This window comes from Channa argus, chromosome 8, assembly GCF_033026475.1.
Source record: "Channa argus isolate prfri chromosome 8, Channa argus male v1.0, whole genome shotgun sequence".
Classification (NCBI taxonomy): Eukaryota; Metazoa; Chordata; class Actinopteri; order Anabantiformes; family Channidae; genus Channa; species Channa argus.
The window spans coordinates 25,012,285-25,037,650 of NC_090204.1; the positions used below are offsets into that span (position 1 = coordinate 25,012,285).

Consider the following 25,366-nt stretch of genomic DNA (forward strand, 5'->3'; position numbering starts at 1 on the left):
ATTCCAGATCTTTTTTTAAATCCCATTCATGCAGCTGCAGTGAAATAAACTCGGGCCTGAAATGCCAAACTTAAAGAATGATATTTGGACATAAATCAAAGCTAATACTTTAAAGGCAGAAAGATAAATAAAAAAACAAAAAAAACAAAAACAACCCTCCTCTCTGTACCAAGGACGGCAGCAGCAGTCTCACAGATTTGGGACAGAACTTTTTATTAAACATTATGAAAACAAGATTCTCAACAACGTTCCACTTTGTAGGTTTTTCACTTGTTGACACGTTAGGACACGTTCATTGAATAAATATAGAAATGATATGTACAGATATACATTAACAGCACTGTGCAGAAGTTTGCTCTCATGTTTTTCTCCCTTTTATTTGTTGCAGTTTCCTTTAAAGTCAATTAAGGATGTTTTAGGTTGTAGTTGCTTTAAGAAACATCCACAAATTCAGGATAAAACAAAACAAACAAAAAAAAAATAAAGAGGTAAATTGTTGTTGGTCTAAATTTTAATTAGCACCAATTACTTGTTGTTCATATGGTTTTTATTATGTTTCACTCATTTAACCCGAGGAGAGTTTTAGGAAGCACCAGGTGCTCCAGAGATTTAGTTTGCGTTTCGTGGTTGTTTTCCTGTGGCACATTTTGAGCTAAACCTAATATTCCCAGTGTCTTCTCCTGCACGTCACTCAACAGGTGCGGACACTTCTGCACAATATTGCACATATATCTAGGCAGCAGAAAACACACGGAGCAGGGCTTTTCTTGTTCACAGAATAATGCATCGAGTTCCTCCAAGAACAGTACATCTCTACCACCTCCTCTCATTAAGAAGCCGAGCTGCAGGACGAACCCGCAGGCCCGAGAAAATGTTGGCTACAAATATTTAAAGTAAAAAAGACTAAACATACAAAAAAAAAAAAATCAATCATGAAATTAAGTGTCTTTAATCATTAGGTTGGTGCATAGAGTTTTAGCAGCGAACGCGGTCCGTGTCCGTCTAACAAAGCAGACTTTCACCTCATCAAATTCCCATCCAGCTTTTTAGAAAGTACCACATCAAAGGTCCTATGAAAGTAAACGTTCGTCCAGTTTGATCTCGTCCTAGTGCAGTTGCCTTTGACATTACACACGTTCAGTAAGAGGAGGAGGAGGAGGAGGCTTTGCATGCTGTAACATACAAACATTTGTATTAAGACGTTTCCAATAATCCAAGCAACAAAAGCAGTTGATCTTTAAAAAGAGAGAAGATAAAATAACACAGTTGACCGTTTTTTTCTCTACGTTATGTACAGGTGGAAATAAATACAGTCTAAAATCTGGCTCAGTTAATCTCTTTTTGTCGTTTTTTTCTCTTTTCTTTTTTAAAACAAATAGAAAACTTGATTGAAAATAGCAGTTGAAGACGCATTCAGTTTTCGCAGTAGCACATTGTTTTTGCATTTTTGCCCGCCAATGGGAAAACGTTTTGCATACCCAGGCCTTAACTGCTGGCCGAGGAGGAGGAGGAGGACGAGGACAGAGCCATGGGCCATGCTTTCCATACATGTGGAGGGATTCTGGGAGATGACTGAAAGGTACCATACATGTCCTGCATGCAGGGTTGCAAATGGGGACAGGAAAACTACAGACTTGCAATATGGACAGGTGCCTTGTGTGCAACACACCAACAGTCTGCGGAGCTTCCTACACGTCTGCTGCAGTTTCAGCCCCAAACGTATAACAAACCCTATTGCCCCATCCCCCCCCCCCAGTTTTAAGACAACATCGTCTCTGAATTAAGACAGTCCCGCTAAATGTCAGGGTGCTTCAGGAAGACTCCTGACCAGGTTCTGTTACCACAGGGTGAGTGATCCCATGCGCCCACATCACAGCTTACAGAAGTGTTGCCACAACATCTTTAAGACTCACAATGCGCGCACACATTAGTGCAGTCACTGTTCAGACGCTGTGTTCTAGAGTCTTTTTCTGTCCAGGGAATAACTGTAAACAAAATACAAAGGCAGAAAATTGAAATGAATGTAACAGGGAGGTATGGCGGGTCTATGCTACAAATCATCAGTCTCTCACATGAAGAACTCTGTGTTGGCCTGTTTCCCGGGCGGGTCTCTCGTGTTGGCGGCTCCACCGGCACTGTAGGTCCGGCTGGCCAGCTTCTCGTACTTCTCCTTGTAAAGATCCCTCTCCTTAGCAAGACGCGCCACGTCCTGCTTCAGCTGCTCTACCTGGTTCTGCAGGGTGCACTTCTCGGTCTCGAGCATGTGCCTCTGCTGGACGCGCTTGAAGCGGCAGGACTGCGCGTAGCCCCGGTTCTTTAGGGTGCGCCTCTTCTGTTTCAGGCGGATCACCTCCTCCTTGCTGAAGCCCCGCAGCTGCCGGTTCAGCTCCCGCACCGTCATACTGACCAGCTGCTCGTCGGAGAAGCGGTCCTCCAGGCGGACGTGGTGGCCGTGGTGGTGGTGATGGTGGTGGTGATGGGCCTGGTGATGGTGGCCCGCCGAGGCCGAGGACAGGTCCTCCCCGACGTACTGCTGCCCGCGGAAGCCTTCATAGGCCTGATGGTGGTGGTGATGGTGATGCGCGTTACCGATCAGGGCCTCCACCGCGTCCTCCGGGGTCAAGTTGAGCGCCTCGGGGTTGATGTGGTGCTGGTAGCTGGGGATCCAGTACAGGTCCTCCAGCTGAGGTTTGCCCGCGCTGCCGTGATTGTTGTTGCCGCTGCTGCTGTTGTTGCTGTTGCCACTGCCGTTGACCCCGCCGGCGAGGCTCGGGTTGGGCTGCGCGCCCGGGCTGGGAGCGCAGAAACTTGGGGAGGAAGGCACGGAGGAGCAGGGTGTGCTAATGGGGGTGGAGGAGAGGGAGCCCGACGGGAGACGGTGGCAGTAGCGATCGGCCTCCGGCGGCTCCTTCTTCACCTCAAACTTCATCAGGTCAAAGTCATTAACGTACTCTATGGCCAGAGGGCTGTTGGGCAGCTCTGCGCTCATGGCGAGGTCGGTGGCCATGTCAGTCCATGCGACGACTCCTGCCCTCACAGCCAAACCGACGGCGGGAAGCCCTCTCGAATACAGATTGCGAGCAGGAATAAAAGCCTGTATGGTGTATATATAGACACACGCACACGCCCGGTGCGTGGAGCTGCTGCAGAGCCAGCGGGTGGGTGGGGAAACTTATTAAGGCTGCTCTTCCCTAAGACAACTTCTATATTTAGTTGCGTGAATATATGTATGCATGTAAATGAACTTGTACACCTGCCAGTGCGCCTCCACTCGCTGCTCTTGTTGACAACTTATCCCAGGTCAAATGCAAGCCTTAATACCAGGAACCCCCGGGGCGGCTGAAACCGGAGCCCAGTAATTTGGAGACACCAACCTGCCTTGTCCTCGCTTCACCTCAGCAGCCCACTTGCCTCCTTGTGATTTACTGTCCTCTGTTCTTCTCCACCGAGTCTCCTCCGTTCGGTGCGTGAGAAATATTTTCCAAGCGTCCCGCTGTTTCCAACGTGGCCCCGGTCAGCGGGCTGAAGTCACTGCAGCATGGCCCGAATTTTAAGTTTCAAACAAACGCACTGACTTCAGAGCGTGTGACAGTCACAGGGCGATGCGCACGTGTGCGTAAAAACCTCTCCAGACTCCAAAATGGAACGACACGTGCAAAAGTTTTCAAAGTTCATATGATTGAAGATTATTGTGAAGTTGCAGGTAGTTGTCCTGCACGCAGGGACAGGACAGCCCGACCCCCCGCTGTTCTGCTCAGTCCAGGTATTTAATTCAAGCAGCGTCTACTTGCAGGTTCCGTCCCCACGTTGCTGTTGCTGTTGCCGCTCACCAGCGCGCGCCTATGACCTTATGTGTTGAGTGTGTATGTTATTACGCAGGAGGTGATAAATTCCACTTTCTCTCTAACGACCTTCAAACTGTTTGCAAGAGACTCACCGAGCAACCAACGCAGTGCCACTGTGGCACTGGGAGGCAAACTGCACTTATAAAGACAGCGTGGCCCCCGACCCTCCCACACAGAGGTGTGACGGGCCAATGGGAGGAGATCTCAGAGGCCGATTTGCATTCTCCAATCGCAGCCCTCTATACACTCTCCGGGCAGCGTCCGGTCGAGAAGAGCCGAGCAAAGACGAAGTGAGCGGGAGGGAGAGCGCACGGAAAACAGGTGCAGCAGACCCCCCCCCCCCCCCCCCCTTGCCCCCCTCTAGTGCCCGAGCAGATGCTACTGCACGGTAGGTGACAGCTCCGAGTTTCTCAGATTAAAAATCTAATTCAAAGTTTACAAACGGCCCTTACCGTGTTATGGGCGCGTGCCAGTGATGCAGGGAGGCTGTGCGCGTGTACTAAGACGTCACAGGACAAGAAAATGACGTCCGGGTTGTTGAAGACCCTGATGTCCATATATTTTTAATAGGACTTTAAGGTGAAAAAAAAATTCAAAGATATTAATTTAAACTTTTAAAATGTGATAAATATTTAATTTGCTTGTGAATAATCTCCGCCCACACGGCGCTTTTCTACCTGAGGCCTCACACACACACAGACACACACAGTTGACGGCAATGCGCTCAGGTGTCCCACCAGGTTGTTATCGCAAACATGTCGTAAGCTTTGGACAGACTAAGGACACATTTACATTTCCGTTGACTGCATTCATTAAACATTTTCTGATGGCAAACTGAAAAGCACGACTCACAGAGGGATTCACACTATGAGTCCAGAGTCCTAGGACGGAGACACGCTAAACTCAAAGGATAAAAACGGAATAAAGCAAAGCACAGTGAATCCATTTGAGCATCAGTAGCGATGAAATAAAAGTCTCTAATAAAATAATGACGTTTGCTGAGTCACTGAACTGAAGCGTTCACACGAACCAACAGAGAAAAACATGCGATCAGGCACAGAACTGAGGCGCGTCCACTGACGGCTTTATTACAAACGGCTTATTGTACGAGTCTCTGTGAGGAAATCTGAGGCTCCTGGTGACACCACCAGCCACCAAATCAATCAATCACTGATCGATTTAAGGCCGCAACTCCCTCTGCCAAAAGTCATTTCCGCGAGACCACGAGGAGGCCGCGCTGGCTGCGCACGGGTTAAGTGTGATTGGAAAGTCCCTGGCACTGGTCTAAAGGGTTTTCATTCGCAATTAACCGCAAATTGCATCCCGGCTCATCTCCGGGGATCGACGGATAATTAAGCTCCGCCGCGCACGTCTCCATTCTGGACACTTTTGTCTTTTTTTCCTTCTGGGGAGAGACAAGCTTTAACTGGGGTGAAGCAAATCAGAGCGCGAGGATGAGCAGGATGTCGATACCGGTGATAAGCATCATGGCAGCAGGACTTAAACCGGGACACGGCTGCACCTGACCCCGTTTAGCCTGTTCAGCAGCGGCCGCCCCCAGGAGTCCCATCTACCCCCGACACGTGAGTGATATATCTGCCGAATAAAGTGTCTATGTGCGAGAAAAACAGGTGGCAGTAAGTTTCACTTGGTCAGATGAGAAAGGGAAAGCCTTGCGCAGCTGCTGAGCTTTACTTCCCGTCCGAACTCGCCATGAAATACGCGCGCGCCCCCCGCCTCAAATCTGCTGGCGAGGATGAAAAGAAGAGTCTGAGATGAAGGGACAGAAATCATATCATGGTATTTGAAGTTTAGGTGCGCGAAGTCATTAGGAGAGCGGCTTTTTTTAATCAAAGAAGCAGGAGCTGGCCCCCAAACGCCAAGCTAAGCAGTCTGCATTGAGATGGCAGCTTTAAGAAGATCTGCTGTGGTCCATTCATTGTCAGGGGAAGGGGAGTGTCTGCGGCCGGGGGCTTGAGACATAAATTTTTCAAGTCAGGGTTTTCATTGTGCCTATGCATAGTGGGACTTCGCTGCAAGTGCAGTTCTACCGATTTAAGCAAAATGGACATCAGCAAGGTGGAGGATCGGCGGTGGCTTTGAGCCGGGGCAGCCAGCATCCACAGCACAGAGACCAGCACCGGGAGGTGGCTCAGGGTTATCTGAAGCCTGGAGGGGCTTTTTGTCACTAATACCACTGTGGAGGAATCAGCTCTAATTGTGCAGCGATGGGACACGCACGCAAGCACGCACGCACGCATGCAGCTTTCTTTAGAAAGCAGGAGTTTCCACACATGCACGAGGCCTGGCTTTTATACAAATCATGTTTATTCGCCAGAGTGATGAAAAGGGGGTTTGGGTCCCAAAGAAGCAGAGACATCCGAGTCTGAGCTGAAGGCAGGAAAATGGAAAAGTAAACTTCAGGGGGAATTGTGAGTGTTGTGAGGACACTTTAGAGCTGAGAACAGGGCACTGAGATCTGGGAAGTTGGTGCTGAAGCTCTGGACCTGCCGAGGACTGAAGGTGGAACCGAATGGATCACAAAGTAAAGTCTCCTTTTGTTAAACCCCCGGATTCTAGCTGTTAACGTGAAACCTGTTCAAAATGAGGTTCATTAGAGGAGCCAGCAGCACCTGAACCAGAAGGAGCAGTAATGCGGTAACTCAGGGCTGACACATCTCCTAAAGACAAATAAAAGGAGAAATTAGATTTCTTTTTATCTCCCAACTCAATCAGCAATGAGTCATAAGTGGTGCGTCTCTTCCTCCATCTTTTGCTTCACACAGATTGTAAACAGACCAACAGTTGACCCACATTAACTATAATTGTCACTTAGTGTAGAGCTAAAACTCAGAAGTTGAGCAGCTCAAATGTTGGGCACAACTACTGGAAGAACAAAAGTGGAGGCATTAAGTTGTTCTGCGAACTTTACAAAAGTTTAGGTCCTAACATTGCACTCAGAGCAATTTGCCTACAACCTTAATGTCCATCAGAAACAATCAATGCTGTTCCAAAAGGCATCGTCCAAATTGTTTCTGCAAAAGTTAACAGACGTCCTTCGGGGTCAGTGGGAGTTTACTGTGAACTTGGAAGGTGTCATGTGTTTTGCTTTCATATGTGATGGGAAAAAGGATGAAGCAGCTCATAAGGGGGAAAAAAAAAGGCTGGAGCTCAGTAGGTTGACACCTGCTTCTTTACTATAGGTTTTGGGAGAAACAACATCAGGGAGGATTTAGTTTGAAGCTGCTGCTGGTGGTTTAAAAAGACAATAGTAACAGATTCTTGTGCAAAAAAATGACTTTGTGCACACAGCTGCAAACGGATGGAGGTGATATCTGCCAGTGTTCTGTCATAAGTGTTTTTTCCCCTTCATTTCTTCATCCATTTCATTGGGCTTGTTCTTTTCAGTATTGACCTTTTCAATCTTGTAGCTAAAACAAGAACCTTTGAAGTATGTTACTGTACGTTGTACAGTAGTAGTTGTCCTTCTCTGTCTCCCTCTCTCTGTCTTTCTGCAGGTGTCTCTAGCTTTGGAGGTGTGCGTTTACCAGTCTGCAGATACTGGTCCTACCATCCTGCCCGATGTTTTGTTGTTGCTTTTGTTGCCCTTTTCTCTTCTCTCTTCACTTTCCACTCACCCCAACCGGTCGAGGCAGATGGTCGTCCACCCTGAGCCTGGTTCTGCTGGAGGTTTCTTCCGTTAATGGGAGTTTTTCCTCTCAACTGTTGCTTAGTGCTGGTTAAAGGGGGAATTGTTGGGTTCTCTCTATACATCTTTATGTGAATTGGCGCAATGTAAATAAAGTTGAATTGAAAAATTAAATTATATGTTTTCAGTATGTCATCAGTTATGATCTGACTGGTGTCTTGTTTGACTGTGCGTTAGCAGCCGTGCATCAGTTAGTAAAGACAGTTTAACCATTCATCCACGTACAAAGGGCAACACTACAAAAACAAGTTGTACACACCAACTATTCCACCAAAAAGAAAAACATCTGAATAAAAAAGGAGTCTTGAGAACATTAACTACACACTTTGCACACAAACACGCAGAATGAAGAATCACAGTTGACCTTTCTTTTTGTCTCTTTGAGTCTCCGTGGACAGATGATTTCTCTCCCTGTCTTCCCTCCGTCTCTTGCGCTTTTACTAAAAATTGAAATATTGATCTTAATTAGAGTTTGCCGAGCTCAGCAGCTCACGTTGAGGGTTTTAGACAAGAGGCAGCAGACATCTGTCTAAGGCACTTACGTCTTCAGCGCAGGAGAGGAGCAACGTGGGTGAGGAGGAGGAGGAGGAGGAAGGAAAGGGGAAAAAAAGTGGTGAGAATAGAAGAGTGATGGCTCGCTGTCGCTTGCCTTTTCTGAGAAACATGTCCAACTCTCCATCTCCACTCGCTGCTGTCAATAAATCCAGGAGAGATGAACACACACACACACACACACTAACTGGCAGCATATGACAATGTTGCTCAAGGACCAAAGTTCTCCAACAACCACCAGTCGAATAGTCTCTAATTTATGTTTCAGTTTATGTTAACAAGCACGACGCACGTCCTTCATGTCACAGTTTGATCTGGGAGAAGTGAGGTTTTTGGGGGATTAAAGTTTACATAGGAAGATCAATTTTTTTTATTTCTTATCAGCAAAATCATAGAGTCGACTGTATCTCAGCATAGCATGTGTGTGGGGCAGGTGTGTTGCTGAGAAATAGTTCACGATGTTGGAAAATGTGCTTCAATGTTGTCACATCTTTGTGCTGAGTACTGAGCTGGAAACAGCTAAAATGAGACCAAACCATTCCTACAGCTAAGTGCACACAAACGCAGGTCTTCAAATGACATTTGCGGATTCAGGAGGGGAACTATTAGAATCATTTTTTGACAAAAACCTCCCCTGCAGAGTGATCGTGTGCAGACTTCAGAGGCCTAAAAATCAGCTGCCAGGTTTGACACATTTGTGCCTGTTTGTGAACCAAAATCTCACAGACTCTTATCAGGAAACCTGCTCAGTAAAAGTCAAACTTTGTTTCCAGTGTCAGACTATAATATCTGTATTTTCTACATTACTTTATAAAAAAAATGAGCTGCACCAATCAGTGATTTTAACCCTGTCTAAAAAGTAAGCGGCTGTAAATGCTCACATAACACACTCAGACAAAACAGACACACCCTGCAATGCTTCACTTATCAAAGAGAGATTGTCAAACAGAAAGTGGTAAAAGTTAATGCTTTATTTAAAAAAAAAAATCACAAGATCTTATGAGAAAATCACTTTTGTAATCATCCAAATTGAAATGTAAAATAGATGCAGAGGCTTGGAATTAAAACTTTCAGGCCCTGAGTGAAATAATTCACATATACACCTGTCAGGACAAACCTGAAGCTCACAAACCATAAAGTGTCGTTCACCTCTGGTGCTGCTGGTATCTGTGGTTTTACAATCGAGGCTTGATCTGCAGCTTTTTCTCTGAGGAAGAGGAAATAGAAATGAAAAGAATGAAAAGAGGAAAAGTTTTGGCAGAAATGATACAATAAAAAATAAAAAAATAAAAACAAGGTGTGTGTTCACTTGTGTCCAACTGACTGATGCACTGGGTGTTGAATCCTGCTGAAATGCTGAGTGATGACATCTCAGCTGATGAGTAAATGAGGGAGAGAAGAGGACAACAAGGATGGATGAAATTGTGTAAGTGTGTGTGTGTGTGACGTTGCAGTATTGGCAGTGATACATTGCATCTGAGCTAATTTATGCAAAGTGAAGAGGAGCTTGTTTGGCTGCGTTCCACCTTTAATAAGGCTCTGGGTGGTGCAGTGCATTGGTGAGGGGCACAGTGTCATTAGTAAGACTTTAGAGCACAAACCAACTGGACAAGGAAGGTGCAAAGACGAGGAATCATCTTTTTTCGGTGTGAAGAGCTTCAAAGAGCGACGTCCTTATTAGGACGGACATGGCAGTGTTAACCCGTCATGCTGCTGCTCTCATTGATGGCAGCTCTTCACAAACTGTGAATCGTCACCTGGAGATGTTGTACTCAACCTTCTCAACACCAAAGTGTAGAGCAAGGACACACTTTTAGAATGAAAAATACCATTGAGTTCAAACATGTCCACTAAATCTGTGTCTGAGTAGAAGGTCAGAGGTCAAGATAACCAAGGTCAAAGGTTCTGCCTGTTTCCAAGAAATCTAAAAAGAAGCTGAAATCTCTCTCATAAAATCCTAGTTAAGAGAAAAGACTGACAGACTATCACTGTCCCACAAGAATAAGATTCAGTTACCACAATGAGACAGACATGCACTTTCTCTGCAAAACAAAACTACTGTTTTGATATTTGATAATAAAAACCCTATTTTTTTTAGAAAAGTTGTGACAAAATGCAAAATGTACATAGAAAAAAAAGAGAACACAAAGATTTGCAAATCAATTAAACTGATTTCTGATCGCAAATTGTAAAAAGACCCTAAATCAAGACCTAACTCATCAAATTGAGAAATTTGATCAGTGTGAATTTGATGCAATCCCTAATTAGACTGGGGCAGTTTAACAGCCGAAACATAAATGGTTTTCTCAGTCTCCTGAGCCTGAACCACCGGGGGGAACTTGGATTTCAGATTCTTTTCCAAGGACACTTTACCATGTATCCAGGATCCAGCTGAGTTTCACAATGTAATGCTTGTAAAGGTAAAAAGAATTTGGGGATTTCATCACCTTCATAATATAATTAAAACATCTCAGGAAAGTTGCGTGTGGTGGTACATGAGTGCACACAGCATTATGTATAATCTGCACCATCAATATGGAAAGATATTTGCAGGTTTTGAAACAGCTGACTGTATGTTACCATCCAGACGATATCTTTATCGGGCAAGGTCCCAATGTCAAACCACATTCTGCCCTTGTTACAACAGCACAGTCAAACTGACCTGCATTGTGGAAAATCTCAAGTTTGACCATCTTGTACAGCAGGCTGTTCAGAACTGGTTTGCTGCATCTCTTTGGTTTGGTAAAACGTTTATCACTGCTGGCAAACTTAGGTTGAACACACGTGTTGCAAGTGGTCAAATGTTGCATTGCAGGGGTTGTTTGTGTGTGTGTGTGTGTGTCCAGCAAGCAGGGGCAGGTGGATAATTTAGCAGAAGAGGGGTGGGAAGGCTCGGGGGAGGCTGCCTCGCTCCTAATCTTCTGTCAAGTCTGTCAACAGAGAGCTCAGCTGTGCTTCTGTCCCCCCAGAAACAAACAAAAGCTAAATATTATTACCTCTGTCCACTGAGCGTCATTGCTGCTCCCCTAGCATCATCACACTTCTGTCTGCAGCTCTGCTCTGATCATCATTATCCGTCTGCAGCTCAGATCAACTGAGGAATGATCCTTTGGCTTTCATGTCAAACAAGATCCTTCCACAAACCATCTCTGCACAATATCTCAGCACAGTTAGTTCTCCCAAAGGAAGGGAAGTGTTTTTTTAATAGCGTATGTATTTCGCATGTGAAAAGACAGTTGATATCTACCACAAGTTGGTGTAGAAAAGAATGCGATGTGAAGCAGGTCCGAATTTCACAGTTAAAAAGAAAATATACAGACAGTATAACTTTCATTTTCAAATAAATATTGCCCATTTCTCAGACATTAAATATTTAGTTTGTATGCATTTTGTTACCTTTAACCTTTGTGGTCTCGACTGGCAGCATGTCTGGTGCGTTGGCCTCTTCCGGAGAGCTGGAAAGAGAGATGAAAGACGGCAGAGCCAGAGGACCTGTAGCGGGTGTCTCTGTAGCTGCCGGGGAGCCCGGAGGCATGGCGACAGATAGACGGGGCCTGGTGGGGTGAGGGGGTGGAAAAAAGACAAGAACAATAAAACAGGACCAAACACTAGGATTAACAACGTGTGATCGGCTTTTCTAACCTCTTACAAGACTCCTTGGTTCGGGTTTTCTTAGCCGGGACGGAGGAGGCGTTGCTGGCACTTTGTTTGGTTCGTTGGCGATGCTGCAGCTTGCAGCGGGTGCCTCGTGGGCAGGACCCCGTCTTGGAAAAGTCTGGACACACTAGAGTGTGCTTCTTCTTACACTGGTGGTTACACACAGAGCAACAGGATTTCAAGTTTCAGTTTAGTAATCTGCCAGATGTGAGGTACAAAGCAGAATTCATGAGCAAACTCCCAAATGTAAATACCACGTTAGAGAGGAAATCTCCACAAAGAACGGAATCCACCCAGTTACTGACAGTTTGTTGTTTCACACAGTGTTTTGTTGGCCACACATCAAAGCCGTTCCAGCCCAAAAAAATACATTTTACAGTAATTGTTTCATACAAATGTTGTCAACTCGCGAACTCTCTCACTTTGTAGTAGGGGTCTCACAGGTCCAGCTAATATCTAGGCAAGAGGCTGCATCCATCAGTAGTTAACAACATTAACTACCATTGAAGGAACTTTTGTACCAGCAGAATGTGGAATAAATATTATGTTGATGAACAATTCTTTGTTTGACTCTTTCTGCCATTGCAAACATTTGCAGCTAACTGTATCTTATGGCAGCCACAGCTTGCAGCTCATGGCTTTACACAGTCTGAGTGCTCTGTTAAAAGGACACCTTCACTTCTTTTGATTCTAGTTAGTGTAGGTCATGTAAATAAAATTTCCCATTGACGTCCCTATATCAAAATGTCTCTACTTCTAGCTAAAAAGAGATGATATCACTCGGAGGAACCTTCAGTTCCGACTAGGTCACCTCATGGCTCTTTGGTTCTAATCATGGTCACCCCGACTGCATCATCTGAACTCCTAATCATGAAAAACCCCTCCAGATGTCACCTGAAGGAGTTTTTCAGCCAGGAGCAGGAAAATATTGTACATTTACACACTAGTTGAAAATTGATGAAGTCACTCTTTAATGTTTTACAGAAAGGATGTACAAGCAATTTAAGAAAGGTCTTTCTTCATATTCAAAGAAAATACTTCTTTAATTAGTTTATGAACACATGGATCGAAGCTTTAGAAAAAAAAAAGGCATTAGAAGAATCTCTGCTCTGATGCCAGGCTGTTCACAAACTGTGGGCCACAGAAGCTTTTGATGGCACCTCTCAATGTTAACAAACGCTTGCAGAATATTTCTCTTTTAAGAGTATTGGGGAAAACTAAAAGTTTTTGTCTAGGGATGTCCCATTAGTACTTTTTTGCAAAGTACAACACTTACCATTGACTATTTGACAATACTCAGTACTGAACGGTTGGGATTCTAGTACGAGCTGCTTGTCCAAATTGTAGTGGGGACACACGTGAAGACTTTTCCACTGTCACATATTTCTAGTCTGACAGTCTTGAATAACAACCCAACTAATGAGTGGACGTTCTCATAACAGAGATACAGTAGCTCATTGATTAACAGACCCAACTTTTGCCAAAAAGAACAAAAAGAAAAAAAACAAAGGGCCAATTTGGGATGAAATCCAGGATGGAGATTCACAGACAACACGGATTAGTATTTAACAGACACTTTTATGCAAAGTGATTTATAACTGAGCAGCAGACACCAGGGACGACTTGGGAGTTCAGTGTCAGTGCCCAAGGAGCTGCCCCACTGAGCTACAACCGCAGTTCCAAACCACCGCCTACCTGTTTAACCAACATGAGGTTAGCGTGGTATCGGATGGCATATTGGAGAAGTTTTCTCAGTATGAGTATAAGTACACAAGGGCAATATGGGACCCGATGCTGGTACCGGTTTTGAGACATCCCCATTTCTGTTTTTAGGAGCGACTCAGTAATGTAGCTGCACAAAGATGGTAAAGAGTTCCAGCTCCTGATTAGGTCCTTGCTATTCTCTTATTCCATCCAGTCTTAGAAGATGAGCAGCTTTTGAAGCTTACTACTGTTGGAGACACTCCTATCCTTCTCCTTTACACTGCAGGTTGAGAAAGTGGGTCACAGTTAGTGTCATTCTGGGGAGAGTTGTGCCTGAAACAGCAAGCTTTCACATGCATGTTTGTAAGTGAGTGTGTATGACAGTGTAATACGGGTGTAAATTGGTAGCTTCATTCTCCATGAGATCTGATCCCTCCCACCTGTCAGAAAAGCTAATTATATTCACTCTGGAGTGCAGGCTGCAAGGAGCGTGTGGAAGGCTGAGGAGTGTGGGACTGGGAAGCAGGTTGGTCTAGAAATAGAGTGTGGATCAGGAGGCGTGTGTGTGTGTGTGGAGGGGAGAGAGATCCTGATCCTGAGATCAATTTTCCAGGAAGGCTAACGACTCGTGGTCAACTCTCTGTGGAGTCAAGCAGCCCTGACTTGCTGCCACCGGACCCCCTTCCACCGCACTCTCACACATGTTCGTGCACCCCTGGGTGCCAGGGAGCTCCGGGATCAGCTCCCTGTCAAATGTTTCTCTGGATCATCTTATACGGCTGCGGTTTTGACACAACATTTTACCCAACAAATCAAGCCTGCCACTGGTGTTGATGATGCCCAGGGGTTTATATTTGGTGCATGAGATCATAAGTGACCCTATCAGTTATATCATACACTGTGGTTCACAATATTATGGCTGCAAATAACCAGCTCTCTTTTTTGATTCATCCCTTTTTTTTTGGCAATTAACTGTAAGAAATGTACACAATCTTAAAATATTTCAAATTACCTTTTCACTTTTCCCTGGGCTTTTAGGAAGCAGTCATGAACTGAAACATTCTGAAACTGAAACCAAAAACATTTGTTGGGTTTTTCCTTTTTTAAATCCATCATCATTTTCGGTCATTTATGACATAAATATAGAAAACTCCAATAAAACAGAAGAAGTAAATTTGGCATTTTTGTTGTAGGGAAATTATCTATATATTAGCCAAATTGTTATTATCTATTTATTAATAACGAAGTGATACTCATGTTTTTCAAGCAACATTAAAGTGCGTGTGATTAATTTGTGTGTTTTAATATTGAGACCTGAAAATGTTTGATTAGCATTATTAAGATAACTGAAATTTAAATTATTTTGTTAGTTAGACCAAGCAGCTGATTAACCCACCTTTCAGCCCTACATGACAAATTTTTCCTTCTTGTTCATAGTTGTAAAGAGGCAAATACAGTCATGGCCAAAAATATCTGCACCCTTGTAATTCTGTCAGAAAATCCAACTCTCTCTCAGAAGATTGTTCCAGTTTTAAAAGTTTTGCTATTTTTCAGCTTATTGTTTGTGTTTGCAATGTATAAACACAAACAAGAAGAAAAGTCAAATCCACACAGAACCCAAAAAGTGCACTGGACAAAATAATTGACACCTTAACTTAATACTTGGTAGCGCCCCCTATGGGAAAACTAACTGAAATCACTCGCCTCCTGTAAACATGAGTCTCATCCACCTCTCTACTGGAATGTTGGACCACTCGTCCTTTGCAAACTTGCTTTGTTTGGAACCATTTCTTTGTGCTTTTTGAAGTGTAATTCAGGTCATCGTCCTGCTGGAGGACCCATGACCTCTGGTGGAGACGCAGCTTTCTGACACTGGCACAAATCCTCAGCTTTCGTGATACCGTTCACACAGTAAAGGCATCCAGTTCCAGAAGCAGCCAAGCAGCCCCAAACATCTTTGAACCTCCACCATGTTACACTGTAGGGACTGTGTTCTTTTCTTTTCCTGTAAACCGAGCCATGATGTCCTTTAACAAAAAGCTCTACTTTTGTCTCATCTGTCCATGGTAGCTTCTCCCAGAAGGATTGTGGTTTTGTCACACAAGTTTTGGCAAACTCCAGTTTTGCTTTTATATGGTGTCAGCAGTGGTGTCCTCCTGTGTCCCTTTTCATTCAGACGGTGACGGATTGTGTGAGCTGACACTGTTGTTTGGAAGTTCGTCTGGGTTCTTTATCCACCATTCAGACTGTGTTTTGTTGTAATACTTTTGCTCTTCCGTCCACGTCCAGGGAGGGTAGCTACAGTGCCATAGGCTGTAAACCTCTTGATGATATTGCGCCCAGTGGACACACAATTTTTTCTCTGCAGATCCGCAGACTCCTCTTTACACTTTTTTATTTTCTCCATGCTCAGTGTGACACACAACTTGCCACAGGTGTGTCTAAATACAAATTACAAGAGCATCACATGCTTGAAAAGCAATTGTTTCTTACAATTTTGACAAGGTGCCAATAATTTTGTCCTGTCCATTTTGAGTTCTGTGGGAATTTTTTCTACTTTTCTTCTTGACTTTTTCTGTGTTGTTCCAGTGCAAACAAAAACAACCAGCATGTGAACTTTTGCAATTGGAGCAATTTTCTGATCCATTTTTTGGCCATGACTGTATGTGTGACATGAATTTTTCATAGGGACAAAAATAATCCTTAGGATCATGCAAGGTAATTCCCTGATGTTCTATGAAAGCAGAGTTGAAATATTTTCTAAGAAAGCCATCGATGAAACACTTTTCAACCTCAAAGCAAACTCAGAAAATGGCTTAAACACAGGAACAACAGACAGCTCGCAGTGACAGAATCTGCTGCATCCTTATCTATTAAGGTGTTTATCCACATTCAAATGACAGTGTGTGTGTAAACATGCATGTGTACAATCCAACTAAAACAAACTGCTCATGACTTTTCATGAGTTAATTAAAAAGAAATAAAATAGAAAATCTGAACTATTATGCTTCTGCAATGTCATTACAGAAAACGTCTACCATCATTTAATTTAAGGCCATAGTAATCCACACAATAACTGCTGTATGCAGTAGCAAATCCCAGTTATGTTTTTGATGTAGTCCAATGTCACAAATAAATGTGACTCAGTGGGCTTTATATTCAAAGATGCACACAGCAACTCATGTTCTCAGAATCTCAAACAAAAGCATAAAGTTCAAATCACTGATGAGGGGGACAGTTTTTATCTGAGGATGGGCAGGTAAAACAGAAGCACTTTAGCAGTGTGAGAAACCAAAAGTGTCAGAGAACTTGACTGTAAAAGTGCAGCCTTCCCAAAGCTCCATTCATCTTCATAAAAAGGGAGAGGAAGGGAGGGAGGAAGGGAGAGGGAGAGAGAGAGACACAAACAGACAGACAGAGAGAGAGAGAGAGAGAAATTGGAGGGAAAAGCTAAAGTGGACATCTTTATCCCACACCAAGTTAACAATTTTCCACTTGATTTAAGGAATGCTGGAACGTCTCTGGGGCCTATTAGAGAGCTCTCTGCTGGGCCGAAACCAGGAGGACTCAGCACATTTCCCTAGAGACCGAGAGAAGAAGCAAAAGAAGCAACAAAGGAGGGAGGCAGTGAAATAAAAAGGCACATCGCTTGCATTTACACCTTGGCCATTAAGCAGACACTTGTGAGTGGAATAAAACAATAAATGATCTAAAGTTTCCAGATTATTTTATTATATTTTATTAAAAATGCAGTTTACAATTTAATAAAACTAATTTCATCTATATTTGGATTGTGTGTGTGTGTGTGTGTGGCTTAAAGGGTTCTACCAACATAGAGCATGTATGTTGTTTTGAAAGATACAAGCGATGGATGAAAATGTTCCACAGATTCCTCCTGACGGACCAATTGAAGACGATGTTGCTGTGAGAGAAAAAGTCTGTAACATCACCTAAAAACGGCAGCTGATGAATGAAAGTGGAAAGAAATATATGGCCTGTTTTTCTCACAGCATGTTTGCCAGCCGGGTGCATAGTATGGTAACAAAGAGACTGGAATACTGTTAATGCCTTTGTGTTTGGATTCAGTAGCCTTTTTGTTCATTTTCATTTCTGTACTCATGAAGTGAAACGCTCCTAAAATTCAAAAGCCAACAAACTATTAATTAGGATGCCTCTGATTTCATAACCGGGAGTAAAATCACAGAGATCATTTTGTTCCGTTACAGCTAAGGAGAAAAGCAAAAGGTGGGATTTGTGTTGGGTGGGACACTGTAGCTTTGATAATTTAGAACCACTGTAGCCCAGTATAACCACTAGAGTCTCAGCTGAATTGTTAAGTGCTTTTTTAAAACAGAAAAAGAGCTGCAAACCATGTCCCTCAGTTCCTACAGTGTTTGTGGACACTGTGGAAAGCAAGAAAAGTTTAGTGACCAAGACTATCAGTCACATGCATGAATATTCTAATTTCTATTAAGATCAGCTTGAAAAAACTAAAGAACTATTTATTTAAGTTGTCAGGAATCTGGGAGATGATGGACCTGATGCAAAAGCCCCATTTGTAATACAAAAATGTAAATAATCAAAAACTGATTCTCTGGAGAAATGAAATGAGAGGTGCAATTAGGAGGATGAGAGTAAGACAAAGCCAAGATGAGGCAGGATGGAGACAAGTCTATAAGGAGGAGGAGGAGGAAGAGGATGGAGGCGAGGAGCAGACTTAACCCCTGAGCTGCTGGTGTCTGCCTGCCTGGCCTGTAGTGCCATCCTCAGCAGTTTTCCCATCTATAATTACTGCCTGCTATCCATCATAGAGCCGCCAGAGCCTCACAGCGCAGCGCTCCATAAACACACACACACACGTGTATTCAGGCTCAAAAACACACACATACACACACGGGGAAAATCACAGACCTAAGCACTTCAGCTAATAGAATAAATATTAATATCCCTTTTGTTTTCTATATCCTCATTTCCCCATGCAGTATTTAAATGAGGTCTGACAGTGTGAAATAGCATCTGTTTCACACTTGACGCTCAAAAACAAGCGCGGGGGGGGGAGGGGGGGGACAAAAGGGAGGTAAAACACAGCAGGGGAGAGACGGGGAGGAGCTAAGGGTGTGTTTGACGTGGACGTGGGGAGAGAGCGACTGTGTGTGGGGAGACTCGGGTGTCTCGAGTCATGTGTAGGTGGCTCTCTGTTACTCATCAGGCCCTCAATGTGTCACTCAGACACTACAGTTATGCCATTATGGACAACCAGCACCTGCAGCTGTTCCTGCCTGTGTGTCACTGTGTACATGTGTGTGTGAGGGGGGGTGGGGATTGGTTACCACACTACTTGTTTACCTAGGTCTCACTTTAACTTCAGGGGAACTGTATACACATTTTACAATTTAATTATACCTTTAAAACATAAAAACACTTAGACAAAGGGGTGAACACTCTTCTTAAAACAAATCTAGTGAGGCTAAAATAATCTACACCAAACTAATCTGTCATTGTATGAAGTTGGTCATGTGTCCGTGCATACTTTATCATATCACAATGTTCTGAACCTGTGTCCATAACCCACCTGAATAGGAAACTTTATAACAGCTGACTAACAACTGCCCTGTGGCTGCTCACTGACTCACTCAATATTTCATTTAAAAGTCATTTAAGGAAGATGGAGACAAATTATACAGTGTACAGAAGACTGTACAGAATGATATACGTCTGCTCTAAAGCAGTGCTAGTGTTAACGAAATCTATGATAATCGTTGCTCACCAATTTTTCATTAAGACAAAACTAAAGTATCTTTTGAAAAGGAAATGTATGACAATATTTTTTACATTTGTCAACAGTGAACACAAACTAAATGGGACAAACAGACATAAAAAATGTCTTGCAATGCAAAATCTTTTCTATTGTCCAGCAGCATGTGTGGGATCATCATCACTGTGTTTCCTTCTTTGCCTAAAGTATCTGTTTCCAAAAATTGATTTGAATCCTCAACCTGTTGCACAACTATTAATAAGAAGCATTTTGCATTCTGTCTCTGTCACCTGATATTTCCTGGTTTATGAACTGAAGTGCTCCACTGAGAAACAGAACAGACAATGCAAAAAGCAACAGCACACCAACATGAAATAGTAATAAAATATTATGTGATGGTTTATGTTTTTCTGTCAAGCTGCATCCAGTGAAGAATGTTTTGGACTAAATGTAAGTGAATCAGCTTGTGAATCACTCTGTGCAGAGCAGAGACACGGAATGTGTGAACAAATAAACTGAATTTGTCCCTAACCATGGTGTGTATGTATGGATGTATATATATTTAAATTACTGAATAAATAAATGGATACACCTAAATATTTAATCCACAAGACAAACTTGAGACTTAACTACTACAGACCAAACCTAGACAAGTATGTTTTCAGCTTTTGTTGAATAAAATCTGTGTAAAAGCAATTTATATATTCATCAAAAGACTAAATCAAAAGCTGGAGGCAAAACTAGCTCTGCCCTAAAGCATGACATCATAAACAGTAGAATAATGAAAGGTGTGTGTTTGTACCTTCTCTCCCGCAGGACAGTAGCCATTGACAAAGTCCTTACACACGTCAGCTTTGCGGGACACGTACACATGACTGTAAGGACAGTCACTGTTGTTACAGATTCCCCTCAGGAAATAGGAGCAAACTGGCATCTGGAAAGAGTCAGAGACATAAATATAATCCATCTGAACATGGGAAATTGTAAATAATGTAAATATACATACATATATACATAACATGTTTGCATGGACATGTTATGACATTTTTTTATTTGTCCTTTTAGCGTATCCTGTGAGTTCAGAGTCGCCACAGCGGATCTTTTTGTCCGCATGTTGATTTGGCACAGTTTTTACGCTGGATGCCCTTCCTGATACAACCCCTACCCGATTTATAACAGGCTTGGGACCAGCACAGCTGGGGATGGGGCCTTTTGGGGCTCCAGTGTCTCAGGGACACACTCAGGGAAGAGCGAGATGCAAACCTTCGACTCTCACCTGGGGGCCGCCCGACCCCTCAGGCCCCTGAGCCTGTTCAGTAATCTGTGCAGCGCCTAACTGAGATTGTTGTGAAGTGTCCTGCACTGTCTAGTTGGACCCCATCAGCAGCCTTCTCGATAATTTGACGTGTTGACCTGCCGTTGGTTTTGTTGGTGAAAGAGACCATTCTGACTCAATGTTGAGCTCAGTGAATACCACAGAATGACCAACGCCAGTACAGTACTGTAACTTCGCCTTAGATTTATCCTTCATTAGAAGAAGCTATAACCTGTTGGGAGTTTGAGTGCACGCAGTTCCAGGTCTTCTGCTTTTTTTCCTCTAATGGAGGAGCAGAACGTACATGCTCACTAGCTGTCGTGTTCACGGTGGGATTAAGTGTTTCTTTTCGACCATGGCAAAAAGTGACGTGAGCTGAGGCAGCAGTTGGTCTTTGTCACAGCAAACAGATTGGCAGGTTCAAACACAGAACCTTCTGCTGTGAACAATACAGCACTACAAAACTGCTCCACAGCAGCATCTTCATCTCTTCATTAGCTGTATAACAAGTAAAGTGATAAACACAGAGGATGAGAGCATGACATTATGAGTTTGAGAACAGATGTGCCACCGTCATCCCGTAGAGGCCCAGCTCATGTCCCTTGTGCCAAGAGATCTGTTATGCTGAGCAGCTAAATGACCTTAATTGCAGTTGACAGCGTCCGAGTGAGAGTGAATGCTTGTCTTGACAAAGTGTGCACAGCGTGTGTGAGAAGAAAGATATACAGTTTGGTGTGTGGGGGGCGAGCCCAGTACAGGCCGTTCTAAATATACCTCGGAGAGTTCAGTGGAGAAAATAGGGGGAGGTCAGCGGGGAGTGTTGAGGGGGTTTGGTGGAGGACTCCTTCTCGTTGGGATCAGTTTTACCTAATTAACTGCAACAGAAATATTTATCCAGACAGCAGCTTGTCCAGCTCTCATGATGTGTTTATGCGCTTTGGATGTGCACACTGACTAGGTGAAGGAGGAGGGAGGGGTGGGGTGGGACACCATGGGAGTAGCCTTGGGTGTCTGGTTCCAGGGTATTTGTGGTCATGGGGGAGACACAAGGGTGGGGTGAAGGACACAGGTTTGACTATACCGCAGTGGTGCCCAGATCAGGTTTGGAGGGCTGGTGGGTTCAGTACTCAACCTCTTAACACCCCCCCCCCCAAAAAAAATCCTGTTTAAGGGCTCCTGAAATAAGACCAGGTGTATTCTGTGTAGGGAGGGGCCAAAGGATTGGTGGGGGCGATTTTGGAGAGGTGGTGTTACATAACAGACAGCTGGGCTCTCAGCACTTAGAGGCAGCAGTGTGACAACCAACACAGGTGCAGGGCATTTTGGAAAAGTGTGTGTGTGGAGGGTGAGGCAAGGCACCTGTTTTAGGGCTGTTTGTCTTAAGTGTGTGTGTGTGTGTGTGTGTGTGTGTGTGTGTGTAAATATATATATATATATATATATATATATATATATATATATATATATATATATATATATATATATATATATATATATATATATATATATATATATATATATATATATATATATATATATATATATATATATATATATATATATATATATATTTTTTTTTTTTTTTTTAAAGCTTTCCTTTTTGTGTGGTTACACTTTCCCCTTGACAGTCACACACACACACACTCTCTGTAGCTGTGAAAACAGATGTAATGTATTCCCTAGCCCCTTACACTAACCTCATTACCACTAAATACCAAACCCCAACCCTTCCCATAACCCCAAACTAAGTCCCAACCCTCAAACAGACTTTGAAGTGGTGAGTTCTGGCCAGAATGTGGTCAGGTTGTATCACACGACAGTTCTGAGAGCTGTGTTTGGGCTGTAAGGTTACAAAACGTTTGGTTAAATCTTAGTGTGACGAAATATGTCAATGTTTGTGTAAAGAAAAGTGCTGATTTAATTATTAACAGTGCGTCCACAGACACAAGAGCTTGGGCCAGAAATTCCGAAAGGCTCAACTTTATGCAAGTGTCCTCTTAGCCACAGTCGGCTGAGACCCACTGGGTATGAAAATGATCATGAAAAGGATCATTAATAAGATCCAGTAATTTAAGTCATTTTGTCACATAGTGATGTCTTTTAATATAAAAAATAGAACTATTTTTAGGGACGCAAGCAATATTTTTTTTTCTTCGGAATAATCTTTCCTTACTGCCTCCTGTGCCATGGAAATGGGAGCCACACCGAACACTCAAATACCACGATGACTGTAGTCGATAAAAAAAAATTACGTTGCCCAACATCTAGTCCATATAGTGGACTAGTGATTGTTTATGTCTGTTACCTTCTCTTTAGCCACTTTATGCGAGAAAGGACAAGTTCCATCTCCCTGCTTGCATGTCCCCCGCAGAAACCTGTCCAAAGACAAAAGAAACATGTCTGAGACATTAAGCTATTTGATGTAGCTGCAAATCTACATAAATAACAGTAGTTAAATTCCTGTTAAACAGTTGATTTACTCTAGTTAAGTTTACCTAGTTTGCCACATTGTTGAAACGATTTGAAACAATAGTGACTGCATTATGTTCCTGTATCTGAATCCTGTTGCTCAGACAGGAGTCACTTGATTTGCCTGACCACATCACAGAACACTGACATGAAGCTGAGCTTCTGCTGTGCTTTTCTCCAAAGGTACTTGGCGGCTGTGTTACCTGGTGCAAACGGCCACCTTGTCCGGGTCGTGTATGTAAGGACAGCTATTGCCCCGGTTGCATTTGCCAAAGCGGTTGTAGTACATGCAGTACTGCTTCTGCGGCTTCTTCTGACGAGCATGTCTGATGATGGCTAGACTCCGCTGGACTGCACGGCTGGTCCTAGAGAAGGAGACAAACCATAGGTGAAGAATAAGCAGATTGTGGTTTAAAAAAAAAGGGTGGGGGACTGTGGTAAGAACTCTAATTCTCACTCTTATTAGGTGCTTAAGGTAAGAGCTACATTTTGTTTTAAAAGATAACTTATATAGCTTTTCCTCGACAGTGTTGAAAGGCAGTAAAAATTTGGAGGCATAGTGAGAACGGCATGATGCAACAGCTCGGATCACCTGCAGGATGGCTCCTGTATCGCTGATTAAAAAGGGAAAAGTTTACATTATTTCTGCTCCAGGGCTCCTGATGAGAGGAAGCAAAACAAGCACTGTAAGAGCTGTGAGTACACTACCTGGCTAAGTGACGATTACCGGAGTTTCGGTTCAAACCAGGAACCATGGACAACACCAGGGGACTGGAGGACCTTCCTAAACATGGAAGAAATAAGACAAATGAGCAATTTAAATGCAAATGTTTATTTATTACGTAAATGGAGAGAATCCACCAAGTCTCCACTGGGTGTTTTGTGGTTGCACAAAATATATTAAAATATTAAACAAAATATATTAAACGATATTATTTAACTATTGACATCAGACATGACAGAAGTGGAGCTGTCTGGCTGTGTGTTTGTGCAGTCAGATTCAATAACAACCTGATAGGTCACTGGTTATTTATACTGTGGAGCTAAAGTCAAATGTGACGTCCAGCCCTGTCTAAGAACATTATAAACAGCATGTAGCCAATACACTCACCAAATACTGGAAGAAAAGGGGTGTGTGTTTGTGTGAGCATGTTGTTGAAGGCCAGCAGAGGAGAGCACAAGAGCATAAGGAGGCAAGCTGGCTTTACAAAGGACAGTTGCTCTTATTCATAATTATAAATTTGGAACTTTTTGGGGGCAGGTAGGTCTCTGATTCGGTGAGCAGTTGGGTTTGAGGTAAACAGAATTATTATAAGCCAGTGGCAACAGACCGAGAACAAATGTGAAGCTCGTTAGGGCTACAGATGTGAAATCACAAGTGCTGCTGGGAGGACGCCATAGACATGTTTTGGGACGATGCAGGAATTTGTGTGCATTGGGTTGCCGGTAACGATTCCAACAGAATGGAGCTCTTCAATTTCACCTTCAGGTGTAGCTGCAACAGAATGTGTGCAGAGCAGGGTGAAGGGGGTAGAGGCAGATCCGGGCTTTAATCTGCACCGTCCAGTTCTCCAGACCCTCCCCCTCTCTGCTCTGACAGATGACAACTTTATTATTTCAGATGGCGAATCCAGCCGGCTCCTGTAAGTCTATTAGAGAGCATGTGGACAGAGCTGCAGCCACAAGCATGAATAAACACTTATGTATCACCTCAGGGCACACAGACGTCCTGCCTTGCACTCACAAGCCACGTCTTGAATAGCGCAGGGTATCGAACCTCAGTACATTTTTGGCACTTACTCAAGTCTGCCCATAGCACAGACTACAAGATGACTGGATTAAATCTGCACTGGTCACTTTTTTATATAAGATCAAGGAAAAAAAGCTATGAAACTAGATTAATTTAATAAGAATTTAGTAGAAAAAGTTTCACATTTTTAAATCTCAGTTGTGTTGGAGAAGCCATAAGTCAGCTATGATACTGGCAATGATGTCAAGACCAACTATCAACAGTCTGATTGAAGACTTGAGTCTGAACTAATAGATTGTATTGATGAAAAATGATTAAGAGGGTTTTAGTTCCAGTGATGGCTTGTAAAACTCAAAGCAAATTCATTAAATCTTTGCTATAAATTTTGTTATAGTTAGAAATTCTCTAGCTTAAAAAAAAGAAAGAAAAGAAACCTACATCAGACTCATTGTACAGGTGCAAGAAACACTTAAAAACAGATTTAAAATATACAGATGAAAACATTTTAATGTTAATGTAACTTAAGTTTACACTACAGCTATTTACAGCCCTTCACACATTATCCAATTACTATAAATAAGAAGCTGCAACACTTACTATTCAAGCAGAA

At 43.2% G+C, this 25,366-nt stretch overlaps 2 protein-coding genes across 5 annotated transcripts in view; both read right to left on the bottom strand.

Annotated features, from left to right (window-relative positions):
- Nucleotides 1-196: 196 nt before the first annotated feature.
- Nucleotides 197-4,076, bottom strand: mafaa (MAF bZIP transcription factor Aa). Its single transcript, XM_067514295.1, has 2 exons — nt 2,073-4,076; nt 197-1,985 (listed from the first exon to the last, which is right to left on the bottom strand). Exons 1-2 carry the CDS (start codon nt 3,005-3,007, stop codon nt 1,958-1,960), a joined length of 963 nt encoding a protein of 320 aa, XP_067370396.1. The 5' UTR covers nt 3,008-4,076; the 3' UTR covers nt 197-1,957.
- Nucleotides 4,077-9,058: 4,982 nt separating this feature from the next.
- The window catches only part of zc3h3 (zinc finger CCCH-type containing 3), a 51,830-nt gene continuing 35,522 nt past the window's right edge, over nt 9,059-25,366 (bottom strand). The window contains exons 6-13 of one of the 4 annotated variants that reach the window (XM_067513477.1): nt 23,715-23,790; nt 23,210-23,371; nt 22,843-22,912; nt 20,025-20,156; nt 11,749-11,912; nt 11,503-11,660; nt 9,431-9,481; nt 9,059-9,313 (exon numbers count right to left, since the gene is read on the bottom strand). In XM_067513477.1, the coding sequence (XP_067369578.1) occupies nt 9,282-9,313; nt 9,431-9,481; nt 11,503-11,660; nt 11,749-11,912; nt 20,025-20,156; nt 22,843-22,912; nt 23,210-23,371; nt 23,715-23,790 (845 nt within the window). In that variant the 3' untranslated portion in view covers nt 9,059-9,281. Of the gene's footprint in view, nt 9,482-11,502; nt 11,661-11,748; nt 11,913-20,024; nt 20,157-22,842; nt 22,913-23,209; nt 23,372-23,714; nt 23,791-25,366 lie in introns of all 4 variants that reach the window. The other 3 variants (XM_067513476.1, XM_067513478.1, XM_067513475.1) reach the window with 3 other exon arrangements.